This window comes from Eleginops maclovinus, chromosome 12 (assembly GCF_036324505.1).
Source record: "Eleginops maclovinus isolate JMC-PN-2008 ecotype Puerto Natales chromosome 12, JC_Emac_rtc_rv5, whole genome shotgun sequence".
Lineage (NCBI taxonomy): Eukaryota > Metazoa > Chordata > Actinopteri > Perciformes > Eleginopidae > Eleginops > Eleginops maclovinus.
The window spans coordinates 18,687,830-18,703,413 of NC_086360.1; the positions used below are offsets into that span (position 1 = coordinate 18,687,830).

At 40.2% G+C, this 15,584-nt stretch overlaps 1 protein-coding gene across 2 annotated transcripts; it reads left to right on the top strand.

The window, feature by feature from the left end:
• Positions 1-235: 235 nt before the first annotated feature.
• zbtb34 (zinc finger and BTB domain containing 34) lies at positions 236-14,247 on the top strand. 2 transcript variants are annotated; one of them, XM_063897443.1, is made up of 3 exons: positions 236-414; positions 6,015-6,159; positions 7,192-14,247. In XM_063897443.1, the coding sequence occupies exons 2-3, from the start codon at positions 6,136-6,138 to the stop codon at positions 8,749-8,751; spliced, it is 1,584 nt and encodes a 527-aa protein (XP_063753513.1). In that variant the 5' UTR covers positions 236-414; positions 6,015-6,135; the 3' UTR covers positions 8,752-14,247. The 2 variants fall into 2 exon arrangements, with proteins under 2 accessions (XP_063753513.1, XP_063753514.1); XM_063897444.1 differs by lacking the exon at positions 6,015-6,159 and having other exon boundaries at positions 300-414.
• The last annotated feature ends 1,337 nt before the right edge of the window (positions 14,248-15,584 follow it).

The following is a 15,584-nucleotide window of genomic DNA, read 5'->3' on the forward strand; positions in this document are numbered from 1 at the left end:
GATGCATTTAGTGTTCCCTTGTAGTGAAAGTTTTGCAATACAATCTACCACAAAAGCATGGAGGTAGTCAGTATACGAGTATGGCGGTAGCCACGCTATCTGTTGAAAACTATTTGGAGATCGGCTAAAGGCTGCTTTACATTATTTTTTTTGCGTATTCATATTATTATCCATAACGTCGGATATTCAGAACTTGATGTCTCAATACATAGGCTAAGACTGACATAAGCAAGGGAGGGGCTGCTGCAAAACACACTGATAGAATGAATGCAAAGAGCCAAAAGAACACTTCCTGTTGATGCAAAAATTGCAGCAGCAACTGTCTGACACATCTGGACTGGAGAGGGGGGGAGGCCTGGCTGTTAGCGAACTACTGAGGGGAATGGACAACGTTTAATGCTCATCTGCAAAACGGTGAGTAAAATGGACTTGAACGTTGAATTGAACTGGTGACACTAGGGCGCAGGCAATGTCCGTGCATTTTTGCTATGACAAGAAAAGTAATAGGGAAATAATTGCCTACGACCGTGCGGTACGAACTAGATGCTAGCTAGCGTTAGCCGCTACTTAGCACTACATGGGATGGTTGCTAGCTAAACTAGTCCAAATGGTAGCATAAGCAAGCTAGCACTGTAGCATGACAGCCAACATAGTTTGTACCCCCGTTCGACGTTGTAACTTAAGATACTAACCTATGAAATGTTGTCAAGCGTTTTCATAATCACAGAAAGCGTGTCCAAGCAATAAGACAACCCGGCACGAGTCGAAGTGTTAAGTCTGTTGGAAAGTTGGGCTGTTTTCTGAGATAATTGCTCGATTCTAGTCTAGCTAATGTAGCTAACGCTGTGGCAGTTAGCTTGTATCCTGCTTGATAGTTGGGTGGGTCGGCCCTTTTGAGTCGATGCAAAACATATTTCAAACAAATGTTGACTTAAGTTGGCGTAGATATGTAAAATGTTAGAGACGACGACAAAAAGTAAGTGGATGCCAAGCTAACGTTATTATTAGCTGCTTCGCTAGTTGACTTAGTATAGACCCCCCCCACCCCCCATCAATAGCTAACTAACTAACTACTAACAGAATGGTTTGTAGTAAAGTTTGAGACACCCCAATTTGCAATGTATCAGCACTGAATTTATGCTCAATAATAATACGATTTGTACTTATACACACCTTTCCTGCAAGAATTGCAGTCCAAAGTGTTTCACAGTTGAGAATTGACATCTCATAAAATAGTCACGGGAAAATGATATCACATAGAATACAGTTACCAATAAAAGACACGAGCATAGATAGAATATAATATAAAACAGATTACAATATAATATAAATTAATAGTGCATTAAAAGGAGGATATTGCAAATGCACATTGTGATCACAACTTGAAATAATGGCAGTGATGTCATGATATTAATGATTATAACACAAAATAAGGTGAATAAGGTTTAAGATGCATCAGTGCATTGAAAACGTGCAGTAGAGAGAAAGTGGCATGAACAGTACATGCTCAGTGTCCACTCCAATTTGGAAATGAGATACTTAATGTATTCACCTTAAACAATATTTAAACTCACTGTGTTGTCATAAACTAACAGGTAGCACTCACATTATCTACCTTTTTTGCAGAATATATGTCAAGCTAAAATGCTAAAGGGGTAGCAGTAGAAGCAAATTAGTCACATTAAATGTATTAATAAACGTAATGGTACGAAAAAAGTACAATGTGCAGACACAGCAGCTTATTCTGTATACCTTGCTTCATCTATTCTAGATCACCAAGGGCTAGGCCTATATATGACCATTTCTGTGACTTTAATTTGTCATGAAAGGCCCTTATCTGTTTAAGCGTTTGAAGCACTGTTTGGAAACAACAGCATGCTATATTCCAGAATAACCAGATATGTTAACTACAAAGCATGTCAGAACACAGTGGAGCCATACCAATTACGACGTATGCATAAGTAACCATTATGGCTCTGCACGCATTGAACCCTGTGTTTTATAGTCCCGTTTCTGTTTGGCATAAGCAGTAAAACTGTATTGGTCTGAACCACCAACTGAAATAAGTATTGTGCAATAATATGCAGCAATGTCTGGTGAAAACAGGACTCTGTGGTGGATCCTGGTAGTCTGAAAAATCTGCAATTGCTGCAGCATTCTCGGCTATATTTTTTCACCAATTGCATAATATTCCATGATTTAAAAAAAAAAAAAATGTTGTTAATGCCCATTATTTATTTCATATTTATTGTTATAGACATCAGGTTATTTTTTATCTAACACAACAGGTCAACTTATTTAGTTAGTCTAAATATTCTCAAGTAGTGTGGTATGCTTTATCATTTTAATACTATTTAGAGTAAAACTGACACTACATGCAGACATTTGCAGGGGTTTCCGCAGCAAACAATGGCTGACTTGGTTAAAGTATTTTCTACCATTTAGCAGTAATAAAACAAGGTTTAAGGGCATTGCATCAAATGTATTATTGCCATCTGTAATTGCAACAGCGGAATCACTGCAGGGTGGCTCTAGGTGAAAAGACAATGTGGCAGGATGATATCCTCGCTAATTACTGCAGGTCATTAAAACACTGTTTACGCTACAATTAAGACGTGCATTTGTCAAGGTTGATAGCACACAAAATGCTGAACATATTTTATTTTACGGCAATAAAGTGAACGTTTTGAAATCAACAGCGGCTCTTTCTCCTCACCTCCATGGTGCCGAAAGACACACAGCACTATGGCGGTGTGGCAAATAGGCGGCTATACTTTTCGTTCTTATTCCTTTCTTTCATACTCTTACTAGTTAAAAGCGTAATCAAGTTATGGCTGCCCCAATTAATCAGTGTCAAACATGAGACCCACAACAATATTCAAACCAATGCATGTTTATAAAAAGCAAGTTTACTGCTTGCAGAAGGCTACATGAAGACACCAGTCCTCCACCTGTGACTGTTCCATCCTTCACCCATCCTCAAACCAAAAGTTAACAGATTATTATATGTTAACAGTTCACTGGGTTAAAATCCAAAATACATTGACAACAAATCCTTTGCCATTGTCTTGACCTTCAACTCTGTTGACTCTCGCACTGTGAAGACTGAAATCCCACCTTTAGTGTATAATTGTAGCTCTGTCTTCTTCTAGAATTGCTAACACACCTTGCTTTGGGCTTCTTAATTAAATATGTTTAAGATTGCACTGTTTTAGAGGGTTCCTTGTACATTCATTCTTTAAGATTTTATACAAATACTAGCACTATTGTAAATATAGGAAATATCACTGTCAAATCAAGTTGTGATTTTGTCAAATCAAATTAATTTCAGTTGGTTAATCAGCCCTAGTACTGCGTCAGTTTTTAATGAATATGTTGTTTGGAAAGTATAGATAATGAGGAGGGGCTCGAGTAACTTTAATGTATCAACTTGTTAACAGGCTGAAATAAAAGTTATTTGTTATTCAGTACAAATCAAATGAGAGCACACCTTAAGGCTAAGTATACAATATTCAGCTCTGCATACTGAGCTCCCCCTATGCCTTAATAATATCTGCACTGCATGTTTTTCACCTCACATCACACCTTGAGTGTATGAGGATCTAGTCTATTTTTATCTTGCTTTTTACTATCTGTTTGAAATTGCTCTCCCAACCTTTGCTTGTTAAGCAATTCTGTAGTGGGTCTGCTGTGCCCCACAAGCTGTTTTTCAAAGTACGTGAAATGCTGCTGATGTTGAAGAAAGCAAACAATGCTTGCTGACTTAGATTTTTCTTCTTTTCCCTCCTTACTTGAGTGACGTGTCTAAGTTACTCGTTTTAGCGGATGTCCTACCACCAGAGTTATGCTGACCTTATAGTCATCCAAACTATTACAATGTACTCGGCATCCTTTAAACCTACCTACATAAAGCAGCTGTGTCATAAATGTTTATTACTAAAGGCAACTTGAGCCACATACAGAATTTTTGAGCTGAGTTAAAACATTTTCAGTTTTCCCCACTTGAGCCAAGCATGTGACCCTTACCCAGCATGTGCATCTCAACTACTGAGCATACATTCTTTGGCTGCCCTTCAACTTGGCTCCATTCAGTAGCAAGCTTTTGGCAGACATTACTGGTATGTTTAACTGTATGAACATGCTGAATTTGAAGGCTGGTAATGGGGGAGTGGAAATAATATACATTAGACCTTCTTAGTATTCTCTCCGTTTCGCTACGTCTTTCGCTCTCCTATGCCAGGAGGAGGGCATATGGCTTGTTTGACAGGTGTTTTGGCAAGCTTTGGCAACTAGAGAAAGTGTTTACTTTCCCAAAGTGCTGATACGGACTCAATGCGCAGAATATCTTGCTGAATTGCCAGCGAGGGGCAGAGAAGGAGGGAGGAGGAGGTGCAAAGGGAGAGAAGGGCAGATGGAGTGGGGGGAGAGGAAGGTTGAGCTGGAGAACTGTCGCATACTAAGGGTTTTGAATTATTTGCTCATACAAACATTAAACGACACAGTTGGTAGGGTAGCATTTAACGGTTAGGTGTAACCTGTTTCTGCTGAAAAGATTTGTTTAGTCAGATAAGCTCAGGCTGACTCAATTATTTTGAAGCAGACATTGCCATGGTCCAAATCAAAAATCAAAAAGCTTCTGTATTATTATTTTTTTAGCCCATGGCTGGTGGGTTGCTAATAGACTTGATGAATAATTGTTGTTGAATAAACAAGGCTGCTAATTACATTTCATTTAGGCCACGTCATTTTGAAATTTAAAAACGTTTATAATAAAATGGAAAAATCTGAAAATACTGGGATCTCATCAGCAAAGAGTTAGCAAATACTCTGAATATGAACATGAAACTCCTAAAATAAAAGCAAATATCTGAAACTGCAAACAGGAGAGAATCCACAGAGAAGTAAACTCAAACTAAAGTGCACAAACAATAGGCTTTCTCTCACTGGTGGACATTGTACCCAAAAAACTGTATATAAAAATATTGTTTACATCTCAAATGGACAATGAAAAGGGAATAGTAATATATACATCATTAACATACTTTTTGATATGTTTTCTCAAAAGAGAGCGCACTGTGTCCCCTTTGAAGCATCAACACTGTTCCAGGGAGGGTCTGATGTATCACTGTGTGAAAATGGTGAAGCTGAAGCGTGATTGTAATGGCTTAAATCTAATTCAATAAGAGGCTGTTACGTTCACTAGGTAGAATAATAGGAGCAAGCTAACCACAGTTTGGCAGAAGCCTTCAAAAAGGTTCTGCTTCGTAGGATAGCAGCAACAGGCAAAACAACTTTTCTTCTTTCGCTGCCAAATGGTTCACATACCTTTTATCTTCATCCAGTCGCAGTCGTTTGATCTTCATTCTGATCGTGTCTTTGGATGACTTCTTTCGTTGTTGTGACACTCCCTTATGTACTTGCAATACTTCATGGGAACGTGGTGCCACTTCCAGAAAACAACCAGTATTTACAGCCCTTCTATTGCTCTTCCTATATGTTGCTCTAAGAAAAACACCTTTTAAAGATTATTTTTATGGTTATTTTAGTTGTTGGGGTTGGGGGGGGTGTAGTCGCTGGTGAGTGCCTTTTAGTCTTGTGTTTATTAAATAAACCTGTAGAGTCACAACTAACTTACGGGTTTATGTTAGGGATCTTCATCTCCAGTTTTTATGCCACCGGTCTTACTCATTTAATATAAAGTATCTAATGATATTGAGGCCTAAATCAGCAGAAGTCATTACATTTTATTAAAATAAATTATGCTTCACAAATGAATAACTGCGCAAAACATGCCTGCATGGAAAGGGTTATTTTGTATTTATCATTTATAAAATAAATATTAAGGTATGACAGAAACACCTGTAATCTTTTTCTTCCAATGTTGGTTTCTCTAGTGCAGCATATGTGTGAGTTACCTGACTGTACTCTGCTGAATGCATATTTGTGTTGTCTGTACATATACGTTTACTGGTGATTACACTCATATATTACTCTTATTGGCTCTTTGCTCGCAGGGCCTTTGTTGCACTTGCCGTGGCGTTTGTGATTGAGAGCGGTCCGTCTTCTCTGGGCGGGGGCTGGGCTCTGCCCGCGGTGAAGCACCATACATGACAGCAAACCTCACACTGAGCTGAAATGAAACGAGTCCACATAAATGAGGTAAATAACATCAACAACCTTAAAAGTCTCATGCTGCTCGCTGCTGTTGTTTATGGTGTGTGGTGCTTGGCAGTGCAGGGCTCAGCCTTCCTAATCTCAGCGAGCTCAACAGAGTGGAGGAGGAGCAGTATCCGGTAGGTTAGTAGTCTGTTGGCCATCCCGGGATGCTGTTGTTCTCTCAGATATATGAAAAAAATACTGAAATGTGTATCCAAATACACTTGAGTGACAGTTCGTATACCTGGGCGGCCTGCCCAAGTATATCTTACATGCGGGAAACACTGGCATTGAGCTTAAATTGAAAAGGTTTTCATGAGAGATAGTGACGAAGAATGCTGTCTGTCAACATGACACATTAGGACAGAGTGATCTACTGTGGAACTTTAACTAATTCGCAGGGCCTTGTAGAGCTACAAAGTGGAGTTTTCGGAGTGCATCTTCTCTAATCTCTCATTGTGTATGAGAAAGGGCACATGTTGCAGGCTTTCCTGCTAGTAAAGCAGTACTCGCAAGATTGGAAATCCAGAAATCAGACTTTTGCTAACTTCTGATCACCTCCCTGAGAGAAACATTCCCTGAGCTCACAGCTTTGCATGAAATGACTCTGTGTTGCTGGTAATTCCAGTCCCCGCTGTTGCAGTAAAGGAACGAGTAATTCCAGTAAATCATTTTTGCAAAATGTGCGTCTCACCCAAGCAATTATGATTCAATCTTTGTCCTTCAGATATAAGAATTTGTACTCGCCTGAATCAAGATCTCAATATTTAAGCACACGTTGTGCAGTCCCACTCTATAGTACATTTATAAATGTGGCTGTGGAGTTCTTTAAAGATTGCCCCTGCCCTCCTGAACAATAGAGGCTGCCCAGTGCTGGATTATTGGGGATGAGGCTGTCAACAAATAGGAACATCTGATACAGCAGTCAATGCTGGCTGCAATTCCTTCAGTGTTGTTTAAAAAGAAGCCTGTCCTCTTCAAACAAGTTTAAACTAATACTTTTCTGTCTTTTCTTTTTTCTCCTTTTCCCATCAGGCAGCCGACAAACTGGAGAAACATATCCAAGAGATGGACGACGGCAGTTACATCGAGTTCGATGTGCCGGAGTTCAGTAACACGGTTCTGGACCAGCTCAATCAGCTGCGGCTGCAGGGGAAGCTGTGTGACATCATCGTTCACATCCAGGGCCAGCCGTTTCGAGCCCACAAGGCCGTGCTGGCAGCGAGTTCACCCTATTTCCGGGATCACTCGGCACTCAGCACCATGAGTGGCCTTTCCATCTCGGTCATCAAAAGCCCTGAGGTGTTTGAGCAGCTTCTTGCATTCTGCTATACGGGTCACATGTCCTTGCAGCTCAAGGACATTATCAGTTTCCTCACTGCGGCCAGCTTTTTGCAGATGCAAGCCATCATTGACAAGTGTACCCAAATCTTGGAGAGCATCCACTCCAAGATTAGCATCCCAGTCAGTGTCTGCAGCCCAGAGAAAGATGACTCCCAGACCAGCGGCAACGGAGTTAACGACAGCAACCTCTTTGTAAACCCTACCCAGATCTCCCCCCCTTACTACTCCCGGCAGAGTCAGGCAGGACATGAGGTGCGCTTTGAGCTGCCAGGAAAAACCCACGGCCGAGGCCGACAGCAACAAGAGGAAGGCCAGTCGGACCGAGGCAGCAGTGATAGTGTGTCAGAGCATGATGCTCCCATGGAAGGAGAAATGGAGCAAGTGGAACTGATCGGCAAAGATGGGCAGGTAACCGACGTGCACGTGAAGATTGAGAAGACCGAGAGGCCCACTTACTCAGATAGTTCCTCAGCCGGTGATGATGGGTACCACACAGAGTTGGTAGACGGAGAGCAGGTACTGGCTGTAAGTGTGGGATCTTATGGTCCAGTCATCCAGTCTGCTGCCTATTCCTACTCAGGGCTGTCCACCCCCTGCTTCGTCAATCTCAGCAACTCCAGTCCCTCCCGCTCCATTCTCAGTGGCTACAGAGGTGGGCGAGCCCGAGCGAAGCGTCCCCTGGGCATCCCAGCAGGAATGCTGAGTCATATCAAACCAGGCTCGGATGACAGCGAATCAGTCGTGGGACCCACAGGCCTGGAGAATGATGTTCGAGAGCGCAGCCTGCGGAGCCAGTGGTACCCCTACAACGAGAGACTTATCTGCATCTACTGTGGTAAGACCTTCAATCAGAAAGGGAGCCTGGATCGCCACATGCGCCTGCACATGGGAATCACCCCCTTCGTTTGTAAATTCTGCGGCAAGAAGTACACAAGGAAAGACCAGCTGGAGTACCACATCCGTGGCCACACGGACAACAAGCCCTTCCACTGTCAGATCTGTGGCAAATGCTTCCCGTTTCAGGGCACCCTTAACCAGCACCTGAGAAAGAAGCACATGGGAGCGTCAGAGGGCAGTAATCATATAGACTCTCCAGAGACCACAGAGGGAAGCTCAGGTCAGAAGGACCAGGAGGAGACGCCTGAGGGGATCGCCTTTGAGGCACAATATGCAGAGGAGGCACCGGCCAATGAGGAGGAGAGTTCAAAATGCAGTCCAGAGGAGGCTCAAGCCTCAAGATGTGATTTTTAGGTCCTGCTTCAGGTTAAGGAAGCTTTAAGAAATGTTTATCTTAACTCAACTTAAAGGACTTTTTTCTTTTTGAATCAGCTCCCTCTACTATAGACATTTCTTGCGTCAAGGGGTTTCTGTCCGTTTGTGAAAGTTAGATGTTGAATGCAGAGAGGAAATGGGTGCTTTATAGAAATTTGATTCTTTCAAGCAAAGGGAGTAACAACTTACTATTTTTGAGGAGGTCCCAATAATCAAGACCCCTTAATTGATTTATCTTTTTATCTTTCCATGTTTTTTAAAACATATTTACAGAGTTATATAGGCATGTTGCAATAATTGATAATGTGAAAGCTCTGGTAAGATGCTTGTCATATCACCTTTTTACCTGACCTGTTTTTGCACATGTGGCCACAGGAGGTCACTTACTCACAAGGAATGATTTTTCTGCCAGTGCAAAGCTTCGTGTGACATATCCGTTCAATACCTCATGATACAACTACATACTCATAACAGACAGTATTTTAACTTAATGAACTCACCAGGTTCTACCTCATAGCCAAGAACCTACCAGGCACAGACGTGTTCACCGTTTGAAATCCGTTTATAGGTTGTATGTACAGTATCTTTATTGCCAAACCCTGTACAGAATACCCTCTCAACACAAAGCCTTGATACTTATGTGAAATATTCCTTGCTGATTGTATGGATGCGGGACACAGTCCTTGTCAAATGTTTCTCGGTCAGCCAGGTTTAAATGATGTTTAAGAAGGTGCTATGTTAGCAGTACAGTACATTTGCTAGCTTTGTTATTTGTTTCTGCAGACAGAAAGACAAATGGCCCTGCATATTGTCAACATATGAGTTTGCTGTCTTATAACGTTTGATCTTCAAAACACTTAAGAATTTTATCTCTCATCACTACTGCAGATCTCACCCGGCCGTGGTTTCAGACGCTGTCACCCATGTAACGGGTGAAATACGTCCACACAGTGAAGTCATTTCTATTTCTCTATACTCTGCAGACTTTCACTGAATTATTGTATTCGTAAATTGTTTTGTCCTGAGACAGGCTTCTAGGTTAATACTCAGCATCCGACAGAGGCAGGAGTTGTCATTGTCAGCTCAGCACAGTAGGAACAGCTCCGGATCTGTTCCCATAAATCAACATAGTATACTCTTCTGAATTATATGCAAACAGAATGAACAAAGGAATCTCAGCCATTTTGTCATGGTTATTTATTCCATTATTTCAAAGAGCTCTTGCTTTGCTTCCTTCTTCTTTTTTTTTTGCTTCTGTCCCACCTTTCTACGATGGGACGATTGATCTGTGATCGTTTTCCTCTGCAGTGGTTGGGGTCAGACGCAGACTTGCAACATGTTTTCCTCATTTGTCAATCCTCCTTTATGGTGTTGACATTGGGGTGGCACAGCTAGATTAAGGCTAAGAGTTAATGTTAGAAGTAGCTGGTGATCCAAAGTATGATGCACTTTGCAGAGTTGGGGGGAGGGACGGGGGTTGTGCCATTGAGAAAATGTGCTCATTTCTGTCTTAATTGTGATGTGGCAGGGTAGGACAGCTAGATGGACAGCAGTGCTTCTGCCTATAAGTAAATGTATAATAATCTTTAAAGAGACTCTGCTATCTCATGAATACTAGCGTCATGCATATGGCTGCATATTATATCCAGTTTGAAACACGGGATCAGGGATCGGGGTGTTGTTGATATATACAGACTTGGGTTTTATTTCCATTCTGATTTAGGGTAATCTGTATTTTACAGTTAATGCATTAACGGCACTTAAAGGCCTGATTGATTATCCTGTTATATTTAGGACATTTAAAGCTCAGCTGGTTGGTCACTTTTGTGCTGTCATGCTTTTCCTTTTTTTTTTTTTTTACCATCCAGCTGTTAAACACCTTTTTTGAAGTGCACCTGCTATATGCTTTTATTTTGTCCAATCCAGTCCATGCTGAATTTGTGTCAATGAATTGGGTTTGATTCTTTTTTTTCTTCACAGTTTACATATAATTTTCTACTCTGTGTGTGTGTGTGTGTGTGTGTGTGCAGTCGGTGGGAGAATATTGTGTTTTGTTTCTCATGTCTGACGTCAAGCGTGCAGTCCGTTTTTTATTCCAGTGAATGTGCGGTCATTGTCTTCACTCGTTCACAGTTAAGATAGCGAACCAAAATGTAGGGAATTTGGCAAAGGTCGGTATAGCTAGCTTTTTCATTATCTTTGTGCGCCAGGGTTCATCACAAATACTTTTGTTTATCACACCCACAGTCTGTCATCTTGGACAGTCCTTTTTAGATGAATGTGGAGTGTTTTTCTGTCGGCCGCTGATGTGCAGGTTTGACAGCTGATAGGACCTCACCAAAATCAGTCGCTGACTCGTTTGAATCTGCCTATGCCGATTACACCTCAACCAGAAAGAAATTAGGAAATGTTCAAACATCTTTGTCAGTAACGCTTTGTGAGTTAAAGGTACAAAATGCTAAAATAATTTTGTGCCATAAGTTCACACCAAAGACTAAAGGGGGATTTTTAACTTTTGACTATCACATGATTGAATGCTCATTTAAAGAAGAATACGTTTTTAGTTTAACGTAGGACTAGTCCATTGCTATTTGCAAGGAATGCACATTTCCCAGCTTATAACAATCACTTGTGTACAATTTGAACAATTTGCTAAGAAGACATTAAGCAGCGAAGTCATAAAAAACACAATATATTAAGCCATACAGAAGCTGACGATATAAAAGTTGTGCAATAGGTATTGTAATTGTTCAAAGCCAATGTAAACAAAAGAGAGACTTCACACATAGTGGCATCTTTAACTTAGTGCCTTGCCACAAGCTTTACTTTTAAGATACTGGCACTTCCTGTGCCTCTTTCATTTTCTAACGGATTGAATAGAGCGATTATAGAGCACGGCCACAGCGTTAATTTAAAGTGGTATCAAGAATGAATACAAAGGAATTCATTTCATCTTTGTCCTGTTGTTTTCCAGCTCAAGTCCTGTGCCCTGATCTTGATCTTTATTTTATAGTTTTTGCAATCATGGAACGGATTTAAATTTTAATCTGATTTTGTAGCAATTAATTACAATCAAATGAGGCGGTCTTGTTCCCTGCGAGCCATGTCCCATGTTCGGAGGCTTTACTGTATCCCTCCTCTCTAACCACTCTGGACAATCTTAACAATGTACTGTATTTTGGCATTTCAATGCAGGAAGGAGATGCATGACAAACACTTGTCTACTTCCGCTCTGTTCACTCGGAGCATCTGGCAGGGGAACAGCTGCTTGGCTATTTAGCCGATTATAAACTTAATATTTGTGGAGAAAAAAAAAAGCTTACCCTTATATATTGTAGCTGAATTGCACGTTGCTCAATCACAAAATTGTATGAAATTGCCAATGGATCATTTTTTTTACTTGTATTTGTGTCATCAATTGTGCACTTACAGTTTTTTTTTTATAGTAAATACCAATTCCATCCGGGAAGTCTAGTTTATCTCTGTAGTTTCCCTTAAGGGACTGAGCTAAAATGCCCTCAATCACTTTGGAAGGGACCTTTCCCCCTTAAATGGTGCTTTACAAGAGTCAGATTTGTTCCTGTTTTTTTTTTTTGTCCATATAATCATCATAGGTGAAGGAGGGCAAATTGTTTTATTGCTTTTCATGAACTCTAGTTACTAAATGTGATACACACTTATAAACCAACTTAACTTGACACTCAAATCAACTCCAAACCTCGGAGAGGAGCAGGAGACGCATTATGGGCCACAAGTAATCAAATGGAGGTGTTTACAGGGAAGGCTGTCAGACTACTTTTTGAAATTGCAGCTCGTCCTATTCTTTTTATAATAAACTCACTTCAGGTAGTTTACAAACACTGATATAGGCTTAGAAAAAAATCTTAAGTCTTCCATAGCTTTTCTGTCAGTTTCTGTCCACTGTGTATTTTAAGAAAAAGCAATAACCTTTTTAAAAGCGGTGTATCGGGATCATCAAGCCTATTGAAATATTGACCTGTCGTATATCAAACAGACTTAATGTCAGGGAGCTAGTGAATTGAAGTAAGACCAGGGCAATTTGATATTGATGGATCTTTTTATATATATTTTCTGAAACTTGGACAGGTTGACTTTCCTCTTCAGAAGAAATATATTTAAATGAAAAAGCGATGTTGCTTGCTGGTGTTATAAATGCTCATCAAAAGCCAGTGGTAGACAGTAAACTGCAACACAAGAAAGGAGTGCTTGGTTCTCAAACTCAGTGGAACTGTTCAGAGTTGCACCTCCAGCTGTGTCAAATATTGAAAGGGATTTTGGGCTATAAAGCCACTGTTAGGGAGCGGGCTGTCTGTTATCATGGGGAGGTTCAGTGGTCTCCTTCAGCTCCTCGGGCGCTGAGACTGCAGCTGTGGTTGTTTAGGACAAGGGGGGAGATTTCAAGTCAATATATTGTTCCTTCTCCCTTTACAACTCCCTAAACTCTACACTGCACTGTCTCTGGCTCATATGTATTTGGTGACAAGGCAAAAAAAAATCTTAGAACTCAGGGTATATAATGTTAAAAGTGGTCTAATTGGACATATGTGTGTCCATAGTATAATTGTGCACTTCTCTTCAGGTGGGGAAACAAGTCCTCAGTCAGTGGTTCCCAAACATTCTGCCTCAACGAGCCCATATTTTCCACAGAGCTGAAGCTCGGGGAGCGCTGGAGACCACGTACCGAACCATTATTGCAGACATGCCCTAACTCCTGTTTTGTCCACTCTACACACAACCTCACAACCCAACTGTGAACCTCATAACTCTACTGTTTTGTACAACTATGAAGTAAATGAAGCTAGCTAGAGCTGATGTATCTATTGCCATTTATGAATTTTATTTTATAGCATGAAATAAAATATATTTATTCAAATTATATATTTTACTCATAATCATTCTGTGCTGCTTTGTTTTGGTTCTTAAGCTTGTAAATTGCTTTTTTATTATATAAAATATGTCAATAGAATAATGCGTTTGTAAAATAAAGACGCTCATTTGGCTCTGATTTGTCTTCTGTGTCTCCTGAAGTTGATTTATTCACTTGTCTATGTGCATGCGAACTAAAATGACCCAAAACAAGCAACTTGTAATCTCTAAGCCTCCTTAAGTAGTCTTGTTTACAATGTGTACAACAAGGCATCCAGTATATGTTCAAAATGTGTTGCTGGCATGAATGGAATCCACATGCTGCTGCAGTAAAACTATATCTGAAGGCCATCTGGAGGAATATCTGGTGTATGTGTAACTTTAGCCCTCCAGAGGGAGCTATTGATCAACAAATACACATCAAGCCGTTGTTTCTTTTGAGCCACGAAGTACGGTTTAATGAACACAAGATAAATATCTAAAAAATGATTGGCCTGTGATTTTAACACTTCTGTTCAATGTCTTTACTAAAATGTTATTTATACAAGCTGTCTTGATTAAACGTTTGGCCACTTTTTTTAACATTAAGTTGTACATGTTTCTGTTATGATAATTTACAAACCAGATGTCTGAAAAATACTTCTTCCTCTTGTGAGTTCTCTTGAGAGTTCAATATTTTTTGTTTTTCTTTGCTACTATCGGTGCTTGTGGAAATAGCCTATTCACAAATGTCACAGAAGCCAAGTTGTAGATTAAAAAACAATAAATTGCTTTAGTCTCTGATGGCTGGTAATAAAATTAATTTATCACCCTACTCCTTTTCCTGCAGGATCTCCAGATATACGCTCTGCCCAATCCTCAGCACTGCTATAGCTCTTGTCCTGTCCTAAAAAAAAATGCACCCAAAGGGAGAAATATATTCATGAAGTGGCACAGCTGTGGACCAGCCTCCCACAGTGTTACCACTGTCTGTGGGTTTTACAGAAAGTGAGACCATAAGGGAGCCAAATGACTAATAAATTACCAAATTGGCCACCTATGTGCTTTTCAACTGTTCTTTTAGGCAGCACGTTGCAGCCAACATATCCAGTGTTCTTTACCTACAAATATTGTCAAATATATTTTAACTTTCTGATCAGTAAATGACACTTCTTGGCAAGATGTGATGTCTAATAAGCATCACTCTATGCCTAAATGTTCAAATAAACTGGATGCATTGTTTGAATGGCAGTATTATAGGGCTGCACTGACACTTGATACTAAAATAATAGGCTAAATTGCCCTGTTCAGTGGAATAAGAGAATAAAATAAGAACCACAGAAAACAAGGCCAGGAAACCCGGGGTAGTCTTGTTTCCACAAGAGTTTTTAACTGCATTCTATGGTTATGATGTATTGTGGCTTTCTGTAACACAAACTCTACCAGTTGGACTGGAGTGAATAATTGGTAGGTATAGTTGTTTTCACACATTTGTTAATATCTACTTTCAGGGTGATCTTAAGTTTTGTATGGTACATGACTCGTGGGTATTCAATTCCCTTCAATTTTGTTGCACTTTGGCTCAAACTGTTTTGGCTTGAGCTGCAGCTTTCTAACCTTAGACTGTATATGCTTTTTACACATTTCACAGTCAAAATGGGTAATATAAGACATGCATAACTTGGTGCATTAAAATGTATGTGCTTTGTAGTTGAATAATATTTCCCTTTAATTAATTCAATAAAAATGGTAGTAGTATTTCATACCTGATGCTATTTGGACTATGGGTCATTTGGAGTGGCATAGATGGATCGTTTACATTTATTGGCATAGTTTTTTTAGGAGTGATCAAGCTAATGATAAAATGATGTCTGCCAAAAAGTCAAATAATTGTTTGTGAGACAATTGAGCCTAATGGAGCTTGTTGCCAGGCCTCCGCTATTCCA

Excerpts from the sequence above, each read along its gene's own strand:
- zbtb34 (XM_063897443.1), top strand. The coding sequence starts at position 6,136 with ATGAAACGAGTCCACATAAATGAG. Across the intron at positions 6,160-7,191 it reads AACGAGTCCACATAAATGAG|GCAGCCGACAAACTGGAGAA; the intron begins GTAAATAACATC and ends TTTTCCCATCAG.